Source organism: Anastrepha obliqua, chromosome 2, assembly GCF_027943255.1.
Source record: "Anastrepha obliqua isolate idAnaObli1 chromosome 2, idAnaObli1_1.0, whole genome shotgun sequence".
Classification (NCBI taxonomy): Eukaryota; Metazoa; Arthropoda; class Insecta; order Diptera; family Tephritidae; genus Anastrepha; species Anastrepha obliqua.
In genome coordinates, this window is record NC_072893.1 from 109,714,814 (window position 1) to 109,737,230 (window position 22,417).

The window sequence follows — 22,417 nt, forward strand, 5'->3', positions numbered from 1 at the left end:
TTTTTTCTGCAATCTCAATTCCTGTATGCTTTTACATATGAGCAACCGTTAAGTGAATGAAATATTAGTACCCTTGGACAAAAGTGCGCCAAAATATACTGTTTCTATTTTAAAATATTCAGTTTTCCTTTAGAGTAGAGTGTGCCTGTATACATACATATATGTGCATATGTATGTATGTACATGGTATGCATGTTTGGTAATGAAAACGTGATTTCTCCGCTCTGAATTCGTGTTTTGGGTAGGTGCATACGATTAATGCAGATTTTTCATAAATTTCCTGTGAGCATTCTTTGGCCTGCAAAACAGCATTCCGCAGTGAACTGCACTTAGTAATGATAACTACACTCAAATGTAAATTTATATGTGCAGCTGAGGATATATGTATATATATATATATATGGAACTCGTATGTACATATGTATGTATGTACGTAAGCGTGCTATGGCACTTGTGAATGCGGCCGAATTGGTATGTGGCTTAATTTGTGTTGATAAGACGAGAATTTTTTTAACTAATACTTGAAAATAAGAAGAAAATTGTTTAACTAAACTAAAAAATGCATTACTTTACCTTTACCTTACAAACAGTATTGCTTTAGGAAGTTACATTTTTGAAAGGTAATATAAAAGATTTTTAAAAGCAGATGATACATTAAATATCTCATTACAATAGCAGTGCTCCGGAGCCTTAGATCGGCTCGCTACATAAGTGAGCGTGACGAAGAAGAATTTTCAATAATTGTTTATAAGCAAAGAATCCATCTGAGACTGGGCCTAAGAGATCGAGTCCAAATATTAAAGTTCTATTGAGCTACTAATTTTTGGAATCAAGCGAGAAGCTAAGCGAGCTGGTAACATTTCTGCGGCGCTTACCCCTCAATTTTGCCAGCGTAACAGGTCACTGAACCAAATGGCCACATGACCACCAAGTGCGGATTCCCAAATAACCTAACCATTGCTGTGAAATTGAAGATAGAATTTATTTAACCGTTGCTACGTGAATGCCCAGTACCGTACAGTATTATTCTTCTTAAAAATGTTAATGATGTAGGATATGTCTACTTATAGCAGTAAACTTGAAATAATGGGGTCACAAGACCTGGGAACAAGTTTTAGCTTAAAGAGAGCGGCACATTCACGGAGAGTGTGTTTTCTGGCGAGTCATCTTTCAGCTTGCAGAAATAATAAATTATTTGTAGCTCAATTGCAAAATCAAATTTTTTAAACCTAAAGGCATTCAACATTTTTCGAATTATAAATTGGAACTAAGCTTAACAAAATTGAGATTGTTATTATTATACCTAATCTCTCTCAATCAAGTCCCTATTTAACTAGGGAGACCTTCGGGCCAGCGCAGTTTATGCAACGCAAATTTAGTAAAAACTTTTTGGACCTTTTCGATCGTTTTTTTTTGTACATGGCAATAGCATGGGTCCCATATTAATGAGCAATAATCTAGTCGGCTTCGAACTAAAGAGTCGTAGAGTGCTCACAAGTCAAGGGATCAGAAAAGTCTTCATATTAAAGCCCTTTATAAAAGTCTTCCAATGGATTGTGTTTTTTCCTGTATGAAACCACGCAGAATTTGTCGGTATTCAAATGTAGGTGGTTCAAGATACACCATTCTTGTAAATGTTTAAGATCCTTTGGAAGTTTTTACAATCGTAAATACAGCGGATTTGTAAAAAAAACATAGCATTATCTGCAAATATTAAAAATCTGACAGATTGAAATACTTCTAGTAATGCACTTATGAAAATTAAGAAGAGAAGGGGCCCACAGTGTGTCCGTTGGGGAATTCCAGACCAAGTATTAACGTAATTTACCATTTTTACAAATAATTTCCTCCCCGTTAGGTAGCTAAAAAGAGAGTTTTAAAGGCATTCCTTTAGTGCCGCATGCACTCAGCTTCTTCAAACATTTATTGAAGATAATTGCAATGGATTTCGCTATTGAAGTGACGACAGTTAAATTCCCTTATCACGCGGAATAAGTTGTCTCCATTTATTATGCTCTTAATTCTTCTTAATTTCTTGTGTGCTTTATAATCAATAAATACTTAAGTTTTTATAATAATTCTCCATAAAAATGGAGTAAACTGAACCGTTTTGAATTTTAGAACAGGAAAAAGGACGCTTTACAAAACATTGATTTTGAATTGTAAAAATTCTTTTTTGCTAAGCTGTTAAGTCAAATTCCGTGTACCTACCTAAATCGATCATAAAAGATGAACTGCCAATCATTTTTGAACAAATACTTGAAAGAAAAGAGAAATCTAAAAAAGTTCTTAAATGTTAAAACTTTTAGTATGTAGTATTTTAGAAAACAAGTTCATATACTGCTGTGGGCAAAAAGTAAGGTGAATCTATTTGTCAAACTTCGCGGGATTAAAATTTCGCTCTAGTTATTTTTTTCATGAGTTGGCAGCACTGTTAATAACATCTGGGCCAACTTTCATGTGAATGTCATTATCAGTAATATATTTACGCTTGTGTTTACCAAACGACCAAGAGTGCATTTTTCGATTTTTACAATGTCTGATTTGATTGAGCAGAGAAGTGCCATCAAATTTTGTTTGCGGAATGAAATTTCGGCTGGGGAAACGTTTAGCATGTTGCAGAAGGCATTTGGTGATTCGACCATGGCGCAGAAAAATGTTTATAAGTGGTACAAAGACTTCAAAGAGGGTCGAGAACGTGTTGATGACTTGGAGCGCTCCGGACGACCATCGACGTCAACAGATGACCAACACGTCAATAAAGTGAAGGAGTTAGTGCTCAAAAATCGTCGGTTGATTGTTAAAGACCTTACTGATATGATCGGAATATCAGAAGGATCTGTGAAAACCATTTTGAAAGACCATTTGGGCCTACGAAAAGTCAAATCTCGTTTGGTACCGAAAACCCTCAATTTCTTGGAAAAAGTCGTCGCGTTGATGTGTGTGAAACAATGCTTTTAGACTATCAGGACAAGCTCAAATGCATCATTACGGGAGACGAGACTTGGATTTATGCTTACGACTCTGAAACAACCAATCAAGCGAATATCGTGCTAAAGGCGAGGTCAGACCGAAAAGAGCACGTCAAAGTCCTTCAAAAATAAAGGTCATAATGACAGTTTTTTTCGATTTTCGTGGTGTGGTGCACTATGAATTCCTTCCACCTGGCCAAACTGTTAATAAAGAATATTATTTGAGCGTTATGCGTCGTTTACGTGAAGCAATTCGTCTAAAAAGACCAGAATTATGGGCCAACAACTCTTGGTTTTCGCATCACGATAATGCGCCGTCTCACACTGCACTCGTTCTTCGTGACCATTTCGCCAAAAATTCCACGCATATCGTTCCGCAACCAACGTATTCACCTGATTTGGCTCCGTGTAACTTCTGGCTATTCCCAAAACTCAAGAGACCACTCCGGGGAACGCGTTTCGAGTCGATTGAGGAGGTAAAAGCTTAATCGAAGAAGGTGCTGATGACTATACCGGAAATGGACTATTTGGCATGTTTCGGGGATTGGAAAAATCGTTGGCATAAGTGTATTTCATCGAGAGCGGATTATTTTGAAGGGGATGAAATTGATTTACAAGAATAAATAAAGATTTTTCATTTTACAACCAAATTCACCTTACTTTTTGCCCACAGTACTAGTTTTAATTTCACTGCATCTGCTTAGGTAGTAGGCAATCTTTCCAAGTAGGCATAATTGGTACGAGGGGAAAATCTGCAACGAAGCTGGCACCTCTGTCTTCACTTATGGCTCCAAGATGAAATCGGGAGTCGGAACAGGGATTTTCTCAGAGTATGCCAATTTATTTATTTCCTAAAATTTGCCAAATACTGCTATGGTTTTTCAGGCAGAAGTCTTTGTGACCCTGCAGACAGGCAAAATGCATAGAGAACTTGAGAGCAAGGGAGATATAATATTTTCTCCGATAGCCAAGTCGCTATCAAGGCTTTGATGACGCCATTGTGCAGATCCAAACTAGTGGATCCAACTAGGTAGAGATCGAATCTCTTAGGTGTGCAGGTAACATTTCTCTGATCTGTTTTCCGAGGCATAAAAACATAGCAGGAATTGAAATCGCTGATAAGCTTGTCAGGAAAGGGACTGAATTGGTTTCATTCAACGGCATCCCCTTGACAGTTGTTAAAGGGGAACTGCACAACTGATTTCTCAGGAAAGCGTAGTACAATAGGCTGAGGACTCAGAATTTACTGGACACTCCACGCCATTCAATTTCCAAACTCGATCGGTACACACGCGGGAAAGTTGTTGTCTGTGGACCTTTAAAAGAAGGAGACTGTTGAGCACTTTCTCTGTAAATGCCCAGGTTTGGCATCTAGACGCTTGAGATTATTGGGAACTCCTTTCTTCGACAGCCTGGGGCAGTGTGCCAACCTAAATCTCATCAATCTGCTATATTACATCAACAGCTCTGCCTTTCTGGAGGTCTCTTAATGGTATAAAAACGGCGCTTTAGTGTAACTTGGGGAGTGCCGGAGTGTTACTTCAACTATTTCTCCTACCTACATCTGCTTAACTGAATCCAAAATTCTATAATTTTTTATATTTTTTTTTTTATAAATGTTTGCATAAACATACAATAATTTATACATCTCCCCAAAATTAATAGCATCAACCACCACTTAACAAAATTTCGGTCAAAGCTAACTGATTGGACACTAAATGTTTTGCGGCTGTCTCTTGAAACTATAAATGAACCCAATTTAAACGCTTATCAATCAACACGCCGCTAAAGTCGCTGACCAGCTGATGCTTGAAATACGAGATTTGTGTTTATTGCACACCTTTTTTATAACTGCCAACTTTTCTACTTATCTTTCTCGCTATCGCAAAATGTATTTATTTGGCGTCGCCAAGGTGAACTGCCAATTAAGATTTTCTCTTATTTTCATTATATACAGACATTTATATATTCATGAGTAATATAAATATTCGCATAGACACATCTGATCACGAAGCTATGATTTAAAAAGTTTTGCATGCAATTGAAAATTGCAATTTAAATAACAACAAATCGCATCGTTGCATCAGCAGTTAATTATGAGCTAAACACCTGCATGGCTGAACTTTGCCATAGTAATACATCGCTCACCGAGAAGAAGAGATTATTAATATGAAAATCATGTAGCAGGCGAATGTTAAGTTTTTTATATATTGACACCTACACCTGCACATACTTGTACATACCTATAACTATCAACTCCTCTTTAGTTGCAGACGCTAATTCAGAGGTATTTGAATTAAGAATAGATAGCTATACATAGAATAGATAGATATACATTCATATAATTAATTTTATCAAGAAGAAAATGCATTACCCCCTTAGAAATTGCTAATGTAAAATTTTTTTCGAAGCAACTGCATTTTGAAAAATTATGGTGGAATAAAGTCGAGTTTATGCAATTTACTACAGCAACTTAGTTATATTAAAAACGTCAAATCTTAATTATGAAGATGATAAAAAGTATATTAACAATCTGTTCACAGTTGTGTTCGCTGGCGCATGCAAAATGTTAATTTACATATGTGTGTACTTGTTTACAGTTTTCTGTTAGCGCATGTATAGTATCAGAGAATGTTAATGCATTAAAATTCTCTGATAGTATACAAACACCTTCTCTCGCTCTGACCTCAACTTTTGTAAATTTGATATGCAATGGAAAACCAGATTCGATTTCTGTGCACTAAAAATTGTAAAAAGTGTCTAGTCACTTTCCAGTTACAAAACCGATTTCACGCGGTGTCATCTTTTAAAAATACAGTCACAGAAACGAATTTTGTATTTAGCATTTTTATTTATTTTAAGTAAAATTGAGCGTATACGACTTTTATTTATATTGGCAGTGAAGGAAACAGCAAAACGCCGAAAGTATAAGATCACTAGTACAAATACAAGGTGAATTCATAAGACTCCAGATAAATTTATAAAAAATACAAGAAAATTTGTCAACTTTTTTTTTTATTTCATCATAAATTCTGTCAAAACAGTACCGGCAATTGTTCAGTAGAACGCAAATTAATGGTTTAATCATCAACATTTACAGTCCAATCGTGATAGTCCGACACATACGGGGCCGACTCGTTGTCGGATTATAAAATATTCCGGACTACCGAATGTTCCATTTAATCAATGTTAATTCGAAAATTATGATCAAAATGCATAATGCAAAAATAATCTTTTTATTAATATATCTTTTAGTGGGGGAACAAAAACGTAACTGCTAAACTTAAGAAAATAATTACACGCAAAATTGTTAGTTTTTTAATACATATGCAGTTAATATAAAATATGAACTTAAGTATATACATTATTGTAAATACATATGTAAAAACCAGCCAAAGTGGCCTCATCACTGCTGACAGTGAATTGCGTCGAAGACACCTCAACCTCGTCATTTGTGCGGCCTGCATCTTCCGGGTCATTTTGAGCTGCCGTTAATTCTTCAGTTATCTCGTCATCGGTGAAATCGGCATTAAGATCTGCCTCTAACAACCAATTTTCTAAGTCTTCACGCGGTAGTCCCTCATTCGAACTAAACTTGACATTTTGATAGGAACAAACCATAGACAGAGAATCTAAAAACTGTTCGTCAGTTTCATCCTGATTATCTGGTAACTGTTCTAATAAAGGATTGTCTGGCCAAACGTTTTTCCACGATTTAACAATGTTGGAAGTTGATACTTGATCCCAAGCATAGGCTGAATTTATCACTGCATTTTTAATATCAAACCTTTTCAAAGCCTCTGAAATGTCACTTTGTGCGTCACTCACTATATCCATTAATAATCGTTTTTTATAGTGCATTTTCATGGTTTTTATTACATTCTGATCGAGGGGCTGTATCAAGGCAGTAGTGTTTTTTGGTAGAAACATGATCTCGATGTACCCATCTCAAGTTTTTACTTTCATGTTTTCTTCATCATCGATCGGGTGTCCTGTTGCATTATCCAATAAAAGCAGAGCTTTTATGGGAAGATCATTTTTTGTTAAAAATTCTTTAACTGCAGGAACAAAATTTTCGGTGTACCACTCTTTAAAAACTTCACGTGAAACCGATGCTCGGCTTTGAGATTTGTAAACAACAGGGAGGGTTTCTAATTTAAAATTTTTAAAAGAACGCGGCCTTTTGAATTTTCCTACAGCTAAAAGTTTCAAATTATGCCTGCCTGAGGCATTTGTGCAGGGCATCAAAGTTAAGCGTTCTTTTCTGAGCTTTCGACCGGGTGCGCCGACTTCACCATGTGTAAAAAAGGTTTTGGTCGGCAGTTGACGCCAATTTAAACCTGTCTCATCTGCATCATAGACCTGGTCAGGAGTAAAGCCAGCTTCTAAAATTTTTTCTCTGAGTTTGGCTTTAAAATTTTCGATTTGTGATTCGTCCGCAGAAAGCTTTTCCCCACTCACTTGGAGAAATCGTATGCCGAAACGGGATTTAAAATTGTCAAGCCAGCCGTCACTAGCACGGAAATCATCCTTCTTAAAAATTTCGCCTTTTCTTTTAAAATTTCACCTTTTCTTTTAAAATTTGATATTGGTGTGTTCCTATTTCTTTGTTGTTGAAACCAGACATGTAATGCTTCTTCAACTTCTGGGAATTCACCACTCTTAAAAGTTTTTCGGTTTCCCGATTAACTTACGACAGATTTTATGAACTTTTCAATTTTATCTTTGCGCCTCACTATGTCATATATAGTAGCTCGCCCGACTCCGTAGATCCCACTTAGGTAAAGAAGTGTTTCACCACGCTCGTTTCGCTGAATTATGGCCCATTTATCATTCAGCGTATGTGTTGTATGTTTACGTTTGTTTGACGTCGATGCCATCACTAAGTAAAACCAAAACAGAAAATAACGACACGAAAAGACAGAAAAAATCACATCAACACCGTCAGAAATCGCGAGAGAACTGGCGTCGTTCAAATTTAATGACAAAACACAATCCCCCTCTGCTGCTCTGCTAAGACTGATCAAAATAAAATAATGCCAATTGCATCCATAGACGTTATGAGGTTGTCGGATTACCGAACGTGTCGGATTAAGAAATGTCGGATTATCACGATTGTACTGTAATTTGTCACCTTCAAAATAGGCTCCATTCGAAGCAATACACATATGTCAACGATTAGTCCAGTCATCAAAGCACTTTTTAAACGCGTTTGAAGAGATATTCTTCAGCTCCTTCAGCGAATTCTCCTTAATAGCCTCTAACGACTCAAAGCGGCGTTCGCGGAGTGGTAATTTAAGTTTTGGGTAAAGGAAAAAGTCATAGGTGGCTAAATCCAGTGAATACGGTGGTTGTTCGATGATATTTGTCGAGTTTTTGGTCAAAAAACTGTTCACAATATGCGCCTTGTGAGACGGTGGGTTATCATGATCCATGAGTTTTCTTTCCACAAATTAGGCCGTTTCCTATACACATATACTTTATTTACCGTAGAACCATTTGGAACAAATTCCGAGTGCACAACACCATGATAATCAAAGAAAACGAGTAGCATACTTTCACTTTTAACCGACCTTGACGTGGTTTTTTGGGCTCATGTGGATAACGCCATTCAGCAGCCATGCATCAGCCATGCCCAACTGATGCACAGTGGTCCGACCAGAAGGCGTTGGCGGACAAAATTCAAAAACTCATTTAATTAAGCTGAAAACATATATTTAGGGGTTTTAAGGATCAGTGATGACGAACCTGACCTTAGTTTTAGCAAATTTTAAATTCATTGAATACTATAAATACATTGTTACTTCCATTATTAACTGGTGAGTTCATTTTTACATTTTTCACGACCCCAGAGAGTACCACGTGGAGGTTTACGGTAAGGTTATTCTCTCCTCATTTTTTTTTTTTGGTTTTAGATTTTTTTTATTTTTTATTTTTTTTTTTTTTAATTTTTTAATTTTTTTTTTTTTTAATTTTTTTTTATTTTTAATTAAAATTTTTTTTTTTGTTTTAGTTTTTAAATTTTTTGGATATTTAGTTGTTTTTTTGTTTTTCATTTTTAATTTTTTTTATGATTCAGAATACTCGGTTTCAAATTCTTGAAAATGGTTTTGGCTTGTTTTTCGGAACCTTAGTTTTTGTAATTATAACTACATCTGATGAACAAAGCAAAGCATTTAATAAATCTGTCATTGTTTTTTTAGTTGTCTCTTAATGCTGATGGGGTCTGTGATGTCTTTTTCTGTCTTTTACGCAAAATTGCATAAGCCATATGTAACGTTTTGCCTGTGGGTAAATGCACAAAAGCTACATTATTTTTAATTTGCGCAACTTTGCGCAACAGGTTTCAGTTTGAGATCATAGCTGAAATATGTGGCTACATCACTCATGTTGAGTTCAAGTGGACCGGTGTGGATCACTCGAAAAAATGATCTTTAAAAAAAAAAATTTTCGAAGAATTTTCGAAAAATTTTGAAATTTCAAAAAAAAAAATTGGATTTTGTACCACAACTTAAGAGAATTATTACTGTTTCCGTTAATATGTTCAATTATCTTTTTTTATCAATATTTGGTTAACAATCAAATGGTAATATTTATTTGCAGACATGAAAATGAAACTCTTCTATGAAGTACGATTTGCATACATTTTCATGTTTAAAGTCAAAAAACTACAATGAAAAATTTTTTAAATTAAGTAATATTTTCAGGAAATCTACCTTGAATATTTAGGAAAACATCTGCATTATCATATTTTTATTTCAAAAATGTTGAAAAGTTGAATTTTGTCCGGCCGCCGGACCACTGTGTGATGGTGTAAAATGTTGCGAATTGATTCGTGAGACACGCTAAGGTGACGAGCTACCACCCTCGAACATAAATGATAGTTTTCTTGCAGTATTTCTTTGACTTTGTCGACGTTTTCATCCGTTGAAGACGTTGATGAGCGACCAGATCGGGGCAAATCTTTCACGACTTCTCGGCCCTCTACAAAAGGCCCTTACCACTCGTAGAGCCGTGTTTTTTGATAAAGTACACTCGCCATAGGCTTTCTGCAACATTTTCAATGGTTCAGCACACGAAATACCGTTCAAAACACAAAATTTAAGACAAATTCTTTGTTCGATATTTTTATCCATAGTAAAAATCGTACACCTACGGTTGACTGATATTATTAAATGCCAAGAGCAAGCTAATTGACAGATCAAGCTCAAACTGTGCGACACTATAGAGGACAGTTTTACCAATATTCCAACACAAAAACTGTAGACATATGGGCATTTTCACAAAAAGGTCAACCACGAGTGCAAAACTCAAACTGTTCCTGAAAACTTTTTGTTGATGAATAATAAATCTCAAATGTGTTTACTTTATAAATATAAAAGAATTTTTCTTTTCTTTTAATTTTGAGCCGAAATATACAACGAATATACAAAATTTACACAAATCTAACTCTTTTGACCAAATATACCAACTTTTTTCCTTGTAATATACCCTTATTCAAAGCAATACTATGATGTTTTTATAATTTAAAAATCTTCTACTGATAGTAACATAATGTTTAACAAGCAGAGAGACTTAGTGGAGATCGAATTACGGTAGTTTTTTTTTTATTACTTCTGCTTATATAAATAGCATTTATTGTTCTCATTAGTGCAAAAAGTGTTGAAGTATAAATTGCTTTCAGACTTTAAGCAAATAACTTATTTCACTTAAGAAAAGTAGCCATTGACTCTCCACAAAAACGATTAAAAAAATTTATTGGTGTTTGAAATTCGTCCCGTCCGTTACCGCGAACCTTAAATTTTAAATAAAGTCGTAGAGATTGCACAAGATTAAAATTTTATAGATGGCAAAAACGGCAAAAGAAACAAGAAAAGCGATAACAATGAAATAGAAGAAGAGAGAAAAAGCCTGATGCGTGAAAAATTAATTGAAAAATTATTTTTGCAAGATGGAATCAGCGTTCAAGCTCCTGGGAGAAAGGATACAATGCTAATCAATTGGAAAGTAGTCTCAAAACGTTTTATGCTTATGACCTTAACAGAAGCATATCAACTCTTCAAAGCCGAATATACCGAGGAAAAAGTCTGCAAAACTATTTTTATTCGTTCTAAGCCAACTTACATTCAGTTAATCAATAATTTACGACACAATATGTGTATCTGTAAGTACCATGCCAATTTTATTTTTTTACTAGAAGGCTGTGCAAAGATTATACCGCAGATTCCTGCCAAAGCTGATTTATTTCTTACATCAGTTTGCTGCGACGTTATGAATGAAAAGTGCATGGCTAATACTTGTGACAACTGTGTACGCGATATTAAAGTCGATCTATTTCCAATACAGTTTATTAATCAATCTGATACGCAAATCAAATGGAAACAATGGAGAAAAGTAGACGATCGCATAACTTTAAACTACACTATTGGTCCTTTAAGCGACTTAATTCAGATTCAGCTACCAACATGGCAAAGGTGCTGTAGACGGAATAGGTGCCGTAGTTAAACGAAAAGTCTGGCAAATCGTTAAAGCAAGAAATATCATTCTCGGTGATGCCTTATGCTTCTATGAATGTGCTAAGAACAACATTGATGGAGTTAAAATTTTGTATATCTCTGGAACACAAATTGATAGTTTTTCTAATCAACTGTCAGAGTTATGGCAAAATGTTCCAAATATCAAAGGAGTTAAAAGTATGCATTGGTTTTCATATTTCGACAGTAAATGTATTGAAGTTGCTCGGACGGCCTATTCATTAAAGAAAATAATTAAAATATACCATCCTAAAAACTAATAACTTTCTTCTTAATTTTTTAAGTCGTTTTTACTGTAATATTACTTTAGTTTTTATTTTCAATAAAATTAAAGTGTTATAATGAAAAAAATTATATTTCCTAGCTCATGGAAAATTTTGTCGCGTCCGCTATGTCGCGTCCGTATTTCTTCTATACTCAATTAAAAAAAACGAAGAGAAAATTATCATATTTCATAAACCTACGAATAACAGTCATCTGTTCGCATTTATTAACATATATATTGTATATATATAAAAATCCTTAATTTGCTGAATTTTGTATATTTCTGAATGCGCCTCAAAAAAACTTCTATTGTATTTTTTGTCGCGTCCGTATCACTTTATAATTGTTTATAACTACGTACTTATTTGTAAAAGATCTTTCTCGTATATATTAAAATCTAGCACTCCGTCAGCCCTTTAAAATAATATCAATATATATAAACTTTTACTTTGTCTTCATTGTTTTGGACGCACTTAAAAGCGTACAAATGTCGCGTCCGTTACCGTGAAAATGCCCATATGTGTATCGTGCGCTTTTTAAATGAACAATTCCCGATCTTTTTTTGAAAGAATGTATTTATTAGGTGTCCCTGTGTTTGTTATGGTAATAGCAGAGAATGTTAATGCAATGAGAAGGTGCAAATGTTACTGTAAGCTTTTTTTAGTACAATTGAGATCTGAAAGATTTGTAATAAGGTCATTTAGCACACCGAGTTTATAGACACCTCACTGACTTTTGCCCACACAAAAATTAGAAACACCACACATCTTTCACCTCAACACACGTTTATTGCGTTTATTTCTTCGACTGCTTATTTTTTTACCATTTTGTTACTTTTGAAATGATAAGCGGATACATAAAATTTATTAAAAATTTTTTTACGATTACATTACAAAAAAAAATTTAAAAACGAAAAAAAAAAAAATTGCACCGAGAATTGATGGCGAGTCACGTGGGGAGGATAAATACATTAAACTAATTAAATTTTTACTATTTTCGTATTTTTTGAAATAATAAGCGAATACGTAAAATTTATTATATAATTTTTTTTAATTACATAAAAAAAAACGAATTTAAAAAAAAAAAATTAATAAAAAAAGGTTTGCACTGGGAATTGAAATCGAGTCTAACATGTGACGAGGAAAAATAGGCGGTGCATTTATTTCTTCGACTGCTTATTTTTTTACCATTTTGTTACTTTTGAAATGATAAGCGGATACATAAAATTTATTAAAAAATTTTTTACGATTACATTAAAAAAAAAAATTTAAAAACGAAAAAAAAAAAATTTGCACCGAGAATTGATGGCGAGTCACGTGGGGAGGATAAATACATTAAACTAATTAAATTTTTACTATTTTCGTATTTTTTGAAATAATAAGCGAATACGTAAAATTTATTACATAATTTTTTTTAATTACATAAAAAAAACGAATTTAAAAAAAAAAATTAATAAAAAAAGGTTTGCACTAGGAATTGAAATCGAGTCTAACATGTGGCGAGGAAAAATAGGCGGTGCGTTTATTTCTTCGACTGCTTATTTTTTGACCATTTTGTTACTTTTGAAATGATAAGCGGATACATAAAATTTATTAAAAATTTTTTTACGATTACATTAAAAAAAAAAAATTTAAAAACGAAAAAAAAAAATTTGCACCGAGAATTGATGCCGAGTCACGTGGGGAGGATAAATACATTAAACTAATTAAATTTTTACTATTTTCGTATTTTTTGAAATAATAAGCGAATACGTAAAATTTATTACATAATTTTTTTTAATTACATAAAAAAAACGAATTTAAAAAAAAAATTAATAAAAAAAGGTTTGCACTGGGAATTGAAATCGAGTCTAACATGTGGCGAGGAAAAATAGGCGGTGCGTTTATTTCTTCGACTGCTTATTTTTTGACCATTTTGTTACTTTTGAAATGATAAGCGGATACATAAAATTTATTAAAAATTTTTTTACGATTACATTAAAAAAAAAAAATTTAAAAACGAAAAAAAAAAATTTGCACCGAGAATTGATGCCGAGTCACGTGGGGAGGATAAATACATTAAACTAATTAAATTTTTACTATTTTCGTATTTTTTGAAATAATAAGCGAATACGTAAAATTTATTACATAATTTTTTTTAATTACATAAAAAAACGAATTTAAAAAAAAAAAGTTAATAAAAAAAGGTTTGCACTGGGAATTGAAATCGAGCCTAACATGTGGCGAGGAAAAATAGGCGGTGCATTTATTTCTTCGACCGCTTATTTTTTTACCATTTTGTTACTTTTGAAATGATAAGCGGATACATAAAATTTATTAAAAATTTTTTACGATTACATTAAAAAAAACACATTTAAAAAAAAAAAAAAAATTGGCGCCGAGAATTGATGCCGAGTCACATGGGGAGGATAAATACGCAGTGCGTTTATTTCTGCGCCTGCGTTGTGAACCAAGGTTTTGTGCATGCGCGCGACGCGAATTAATTTTAATAAAGTTCTGAAAGTAATTCATGAAGTTTTTCATTACATACATTCATAAATGAACGTATACTCTATATGTACATAAATGATGGTATATGACAATATACATACATACATAATATGTATGTACATGTCAATAGGAGGTATTTGCATTAAGAAAAAAAAAAACGGTTTAAGATAAATCAACACTTATTTTATATTGTATGCCAATTTATAGTTTATGTATTCGACAGCATTTACATACATATGTAGGTATGTACATTTGTATATTATATGAAAAACAATAATGCACAAGCGCAAGAACATCATCTTCCTTTCATACATATGTACATATGCATGTATGCCCAAATAACCTTGACTTATGTATGTACACAAGTCACAGCACATCACATTCTTACAAGACAAATACACATACGCACTAGCGAGTTTCTTCCTAACAAGTGCAAAAACAATTCTGCTCTATGTATGTATTATGTCCTAGCATATATACATACATATATACCTACTTGCCTTCTAAACTTCCTACAAAATAATTGTATTCATATGTTACTACATCCATGCACGTTCATACATTCATGCATATGTATATGCGCGAGCACAGCTCTCCCTTCTTGCTTCCGTGTACTTTTGTCTTTCACCAGTCGATATTCCTAATATTGTACTTACAAAAACACGATATGTACTTTGATAGACGCAAAAGCAACAGCAAGCGCAACGCCATGGCCGCTTTGCCACCGCACATTCTAAAATGTTCTAGAACACAACAAAAACACATACCTCACATGCGCATGTCGCCCAAAGCTAAAATCTAAGCCTGGCGACTACAAAAATAAAATACATTCGTAGACGCAGTCGCAGCGGCCATAATTCTATCAGCGACTGCGCTGAACAATTTAGAAGAAAAACAAAAAGTTCATTCATAAGTTAGAGCTCATATTTCAATTTCATTCATAAAACGAGCCGCCCATATGCCAATTTTCGCGACCATTCGAAAATAGTCAATATTGGAATATTTCGCGTGGAATTATTTGCCAATATTTGATAAATCTTAAATTTTTGTCATGTCGAGTGGCCGCGGCTCCGTATGTATGTATGCACCCTTATATGTATGTAAATATGTCTTCTAACTGTGCGACAGTCGCGAGTTAATGCGACTTCCAGCGAATCACACATTGCTGTCCGCAAAGCCGCAAGTATGTACCTTATGATCAGAAAGTACCGGGAATGTTTAAATTAAACAAAACAGAGTTAAATTTAAGGCAAATTTATATTATCTTCTTCAAAATATGACCCGTCTGAAGCAACACACATGTGCCAACGTTTAACCCAGTCCTCCAAACACCCCCGGCAGGCCGATTTGTATTCTCTTTGATCAGTGCGATGGCGCGTTATCATCATGCAAAATCTGAGAATTGTTTGCTCACATTTCCGGCGGTTTGCAACACACAGCATCTCTCTAAGGTTTCAAAACGGATAAATAATATTCTCTATTGACTGTCTGGCCCGATGGAAGGTACTCATGGTGGACTATGCCTTGGCAATCGAAGGAAGCAGTCAACATCACCTTCCCGGTTCTTTTTGCTCTTAGGGTATACATATCCCATGTGTCAAGTGTGCGCAGAAGCTTGTGTTCTGGGTTTTGTTAGAATGGTGGTGGTTTGTGCATATATTTAAACACATATGTGAGTATGCGCGTTAGGCTTCCTGGATGGATATTAGAATATTTTCTCATCAATATGTGTATGTAAGTAGTTCAGATTTGACTGAAGAAATTAAATATAGGAATGCATATTCATATGATTGACTTTATGGCTGTTTTACATATAAATCAATTCAAATGAATAATGTTATATAGAAAATAAATTTCTAAATAACTGGTATTAGAAAAACCTGAATACACTATTTTAAATCAATTTCAATTAAACCAAATATAAAAAATGAAATAAAAATATCGAATAAAAAACTGTGCACAGGATTTGAACCTGAGTCAAATATGAGACGATGTACTGCATATACGACAAGTCTTTCACGATTGCGCTAATCTACAATTATTAATGATATTTTCTAAATCACTCATTTATTCGATTCGCAGTTTTATATGTACATATTCTGCGTTAGTTGAAAGTTTGTATGCGTAATTATATGCATATGCATCTGTGTATGCGCGTTTGGCTTTCTGGACGGATATTAGAATGATATTTTCTCATCAATATAATTTGGATTTGATGAAATAGATTATAGACATATGTACATATTTTCTGTTTTGATTGATTTATATAAAAATCAGGTCATATCCAGTATGAACTATTTTATACCGAAAAGAAATTTCCATTTATAAAATACAAAAAACAGTATTTTAAAGAAATTTTAATTAAAATAAACTCAAAAATTTTACCAAACTTTCCTGGTTTGAATTGTAAAAAAAAAATGTGCAAGAAAAAAAATATGACTTCAGGATTTGAACCTGAATTATATACGTGCCAAAAAACAAAACGAATAATTCCACCGACTTTAGCTTCTGCACCACAAACTAACTGCCGCGCGGCCTTCTTAATCGCAATTTTATTCGCTTCGATTTCCTTAGTAGTGTGCCGAAAAATCTTATGAACGTCCTCAATAGTATGGTAAACGCAGAAAATATCTGAATTCTTGGCCTAGCGTGGTAAGTAAATATAGAAACCCTCCACTCGCGTCACTCGCGTGGTAAATATCTGCAATTCCGACCTCTTCAGGAAAGTTGAATTTGAAATGACCTTATTATGAATCTATAAATTAGAACTCGAAAAAAGCTCTTTTAACATTTGCTCCTTCTCATTGCATTAACATTCTCTGCTTCCACAACATTCGCTTCTGTGTAAGCGGAACGACGCGGATGTATATCCGGCCAAGGAATGTTTATGCTGCTACAACAGCAACAACAACAACAACAACAACAACAACAACCCTTTTGTCACGCTTATTGTTTTTTGAGCAATTTTAGCTATTTCTGTCTACTCTAATTTTGCAATACATCTGTTAAAAATCTCTATCATAACCCAAAAACAAATATCATTTTTGTCTACTGTTTGCTTACTTCTTTATTATATTTATGTCATTTTATTTATTTATTTTACCCAGCTACCGAACAGCCTCGCACTCAGAACCCACTCTTCAAGCGCCGCTTTTCGCTCACCGCCAACTCTCCTTTCACGGTCGGTACAATAATTTCAACAAGTACAATTGCGCCTACTGACACGCTCACCACAACACTCTTCGTAGATGGGTTCGATGTCGATGATGCCAGTGATCAAGTGGCAAAATCGAGTGTGCATACCAATCGTTTCAATCAATTTGTCCAGCATTCCGAAGACAATGAAGAACTACTTTCGCGCCGAGAATTAACCAGCGGCATCAAAGCATCGCCATTGAAGCCATCACTTACAACCAAATCAAATTCGCCAATTGAGCCAAATCACACGTTTGTGGAATCTTTCACACGACGCATGGGTACCATAGCTGCCACCACTGAATTTACTGCTCCCAAACGTAAGTAAAATTTTGATTGAGTTATGAAAATGTAACTACGGAAATGAAATGGAAAATTGGAATTCGTTTTCTGGTTTCAGGAAAGTCGGTCGGTGTTAAGCAAAGGCCACAAAAATACACACCTCCGACACCGCAAACGCCCACAGAACCAACAACAACGAGGCGCGGTCAGGCTGTAAGCCGTAGACGCCCCAACAAATATGCCGCCGGCGATACTTTCGATAGACTAAACGGCAATCAAGCGGCGCCAGCAAAGACACCCAGCCACAGCAGCCAACGACAGGTTGTGGACTACGACTACTATGACGATGATAATGAGCGCGTCATTGGGAATACGGATGGACAACAGGTGAGTGGGAGAGCATATATGTATGTATAAATATACATATGTATGTATACTCGTACATTTTATTTGGTTGTATTGTTTTTCTTTTCAAATGTTCTACTTGGTTTCAGTTGAAGGTGATTTTACATGGACGCGGCATAATCGAGTGTCTGGATCAAGGCAATTTTCCGCATCCACTCTCATGCCGGAAATTCATTTCCTGCGCGAAATTCGAAACGGGCGGAGTGGTGGGCTGGGAATATACCTGTCCGAAGGGGCTGAGCTACGACCCAGTAGGCGGTATGTGCAATTGGGCGGCTGGTCTCGGTTGTAAGGAGTGATTGTCAGCAACAGCAGATTCAAATTAATAGATTTGCAAAAACATATGAACACAAACGATGTACTTTATGATGTTTTATATGTATGGATATAAAAAAGCACAAATATGCAACCGGCGAATAAATGCAATACAAATACTCATTAAAATATCACATTTGGAGATTGACTTCCCTGAAAAAACGCATCCTCATTTCACTTAACAAAACTGATTTCATTGAAATTCATGGAGATATTTTATAGTTGTAATAAATTTTTGTGATTATTGTTTCTTTCTCCGTAGTAGTCTAAGAATAACTTTAAGTTTAAGCTAAAACTGTTTATACGTATTTAGTTGATTGTTGACAAATTATTGTAAACAAATATTTAAGTAGAATTATTTTTATTTTTTGGATTTTTTCACACTTACAACGAATTATATTTCTACCTTCTGCGCCTATGTTCTATAAAATAATAATTTATAATCAATAAAATGTAAAATACAATACTTTTGATAACATTTAAAATTTGGTGTTTAAACAAAGAAATAGATTGAATGAACGGATTTCTTATTTACTTACTTCTTATGACAAAATTAGAAACCGCCTTACCCTCGCTCCTCGGGTTGGTGGAAAAATGTTTATCAGACAAAGAGTTTGCCTTGGTTGCTTTCGTAGACATAGGAGGCGCCCTCAACAATATAAATGCAAACGTTATAGTAGAGGCTTTAGAAGACTTTCGAGTTAAACTACACGTTGTTGCCCTGATAGAAGCTATACTCGTCAGACGAAAAGTAACGGGTAAATTAGGCAACACTACTCTAAAAAGACAGGTCTGCAGAGACACACTTCAAGGTGAAGTCCTCTTCCCTCTTCTTTGGATTTTGGTAGTAAACTCTCTATTGCTAACCCTGGATAGAGGGGTTGCCACGCCACTGCTCTCGCAGATGTTAAAGGTAAATATCCTAATACCCTTAAGGATATTCTGCACCAGTGGCGGGGTCCGGACCCCCCCAAAGGAATCATGTTCTAAAATTTTATGTTTCAATTCTGTATGAGTCAAGTTAAAAAAAACAATATTTTTTTATATGCATTAGCAGTTTATTAGATTTTTCTTCCGGACGCAATTCAAAATTTTGAATAGTTACACAGGCCTGCGTAATTTCATTTTTGTCCAATTTCTAAAATGGCTACGAGTGTCTCTTGAAGTTTTTTTTGTGCTGAAAACGAATTTGATCTTGAAAATGCTCCAGCACGTCAGGACTTTTGGCAATTTGTGATTAAATAGTCAAGAAATGCCGATTTTGGACATCTTTATGAATTTTTTTTGAGTAAGGTAATTTTTTTTTTATTTTCCACAACGGAATCGCAAAGTAATACTCTGTAGCTTTAAAATCCATTTTTTAAAAGACTTCTAGGATGAATGAAAAAAAAGTTATACTATTTTTTTTTCGTACTTAAACTATACATGGTTGAATTGCAAGTTGGCTCCAACACATGTTATAATATATTGTATCTTAAATAGGCGTAATTATTTATGAAGGTGTCCCACGATGTATAAAAACCGCCAATTATTCTTGTAATTTTGAATCAAAGTCCTTTACTATTTTTAGAATTTTTTTTACAAGATATCTAGAGCTATTAGTTTTTTCATCGGCTAGTCACGACATGCAGCGCGAATAATGCCATATTTTATTCACGAAATTGATTTTTAATAAAAACACCCTTCTAAAATACCCAGACATTCCTTGAGACTAGGAGTTTTCTCCCATGAATACTGCAGATGTTGTAGAGAAGAGGAAAAGGAAAAGGAAGAAACAGATGAGCACTTCCTTTGCAATTGTCCAGCCTTAGCTAAAAGCAGAGCAGGCTTTCTAGGTAAATTTTTTTTTCGATTCTGTCTGACGAGGGGATGGGACCAACCCTGCGCGTGCGCGTCATGAAAGACACAAAATGGTACCACGAAGAAAAATAAATGAGGTTCTCGTGTCGCACAGGGGTATCACAACTGACCTGCAAGGTGTAAGTGATTTGGTCGTCTAGACCGACTACCACCATAACCTAACCTAACCTCCTTTTTATGAAAAAACTTAGTGAAAATTAGGGAAATTAAAGAACTCGAAAAAACCTCAAAATTTGAAAAATCGAAACCTAACCACGCCTATTCCCATATAACTGTGGGTTTCAACACGATATTTCAGAATTAGTATAATAAATTACCTCAATTTTCGGACTGAATGATATCAGTGAAAAAAATAAAAACATTTAATTAATAATTTAAACTCTTCTATGTTTATTTTTATAGGGCGCTAGGTGAGCTCAACTCTTGGGCTACAGGTGTGGCTTAAGTTTGAACCCACATAAAGCAAAACTCATACTTTTTACCACTAGATACTCGTACAAGGTACCCAATTTTACCCCACCACTAATTAATGGATAAACTCTTCCACTTTCATCCAGCGCAAATTACTGAGAAGTAATCTTGGAGGATGGTTCCATGTGTAGAAGTCCGCGCAAGTGGGGAAAGTTACTGATCGCCATTCACTTGGGAGTGGCCAGGACGATTCTTCTACATATGGTTCAAGCAGCTCACAACGTCCGGGATTAGCCCACGTATCCTCTGGTTAGCTTCCGAACACCCGTTCGGGAGTGAGCTAACGTGAGAAGGCGAAGCATCCCAGCATAGCTGGTTGTGCGCTGGGTTTGGGACCCGCCACTTAAAAAGCCCCCCCAATGAAAACAGCAACAAAGCCTCGGATGAGAACTTCCAACACTGATGACGACCCCTGCAAACGAAATAAGGAATACGATTTGAGGGCATGCACCTGGAATGTCCGGTCCCTTAATGGGGAAGGTGCCTCTGCCTCGGCACCCACGTCACTGTAGACAGTTATAATTTTGAGGTTGTAAAAGACTTCGCGTATTTAGGAACCAGCATTAACACCGATAACAATGTCAGCCTTGAAATCCAACGTAGAATCTCTCTTGCCAACAAGTGCTACTTTGGACTAAGTAGGCAATTGAGCAGTAAAGTCCTCTCTCGACGAACAAAACTAACACTCTACAAGACTCTCATCATGCCCGTCCTAACGTTTGGCGCAGAAGCTTGGACGATGACAACATCCGATGAAGCGACGCTTGGAGTGTTCGAGAGAAAGATTCTGCGTAAGATTTTTGGACCTTTGCACGTTGGCAACGGCGAATATCGCAGACGATGGAACGATGAGCTGTATGAGCTCTACGACGACATAGACATAGCGCAGCGAATAAAGATCCAGCGGCTTCGTTGGCTGGGTCATGTCGTCCGAATGGATACAAACGCTCCGGCTTTGAAAGTATTCGATGCGGTACCAGCTGGTGGTAGCAGAGGAAGAGGAAGGCCTCCTCTGCGTTGGAAAGATCAGGTGGAGAAGGACTTGGCTTCACTTGGTGTGTCCAACTGGCGCCGGTTAGCACAAGATAGAAACGACTGGCGCGCTTTGTTAAACTCGGCCAAAATCGCGTAAGCGGTTATCGCGCCAATTAAGAAGAAGAATCTTGGACTCCAAACTTAGCTGGCAACTGAACATTAAAGAACGGATAAGAAAAGCAGAAATTGCTCTGTATGCCTGCAAACGTATGCTTGGTCTTCAACCTATGTATACTTTTTGGCTGTTTAAGGCGGTTATACAAACAATTTTATCATACGGATCGGTAGTTTAGCGAAAAGGTTTAGCAGATATTACAATATCAAACTACTTAGTAGAATTCAAAGATCAGTCTGTGCAATTACGGTGCATCGAGATCATGTCCTGGGAAAACTCTTAAAGCACTGACACATGTTATTTCAATGGACCTCCATATCAAGAAGATGGCTACTATAAGTGTATTTAGGTTAAATGAGGCGGGATGCTAGAGGACTGATTATATCATCCCAATGGTGACATTCAATAGCAATTTTGCCACTCTCTTTCCACCTCGGGAGCAATGGAGTAAAGGACTTTTACTAACCAACTTCGAAACTA

The 22,417-nt window shown here is 35.3% G+C and overlaps 1 protein-coding gene across 1 annotated transcript in view; it reads left to right on the plus strand.

Annotated features, from left to right (window-relative positions):
- LOC129238330 (mucin-2-like) overlaps nt 1–18,841 on the plus strand; it is a 53,636-nt gene extending 34,795 nt beyond the window's left edge. The window contains exons 3-5 of the mRNA XM_054873362.1: nt 17,367–17,774; nt 17,855–18,123; nt 18,231–18,841. Of these exons, the coding sequence (XP_054729337.1) occupies nt 17,367–17,774; nt 17,855–18,123; nt 18,231–18,440 (887 nt within the window). The 3' untranslated portion in view covers nt 18,441–18,841. The remainder of the gene's footprint in view (nt 1–17,366; nt 17,775–17,854; nt 18,124–18,230) is intronic.
- The last annotated feature ends 3,576 nt before the right edge of the window (nt 18,842–22,417 follow it).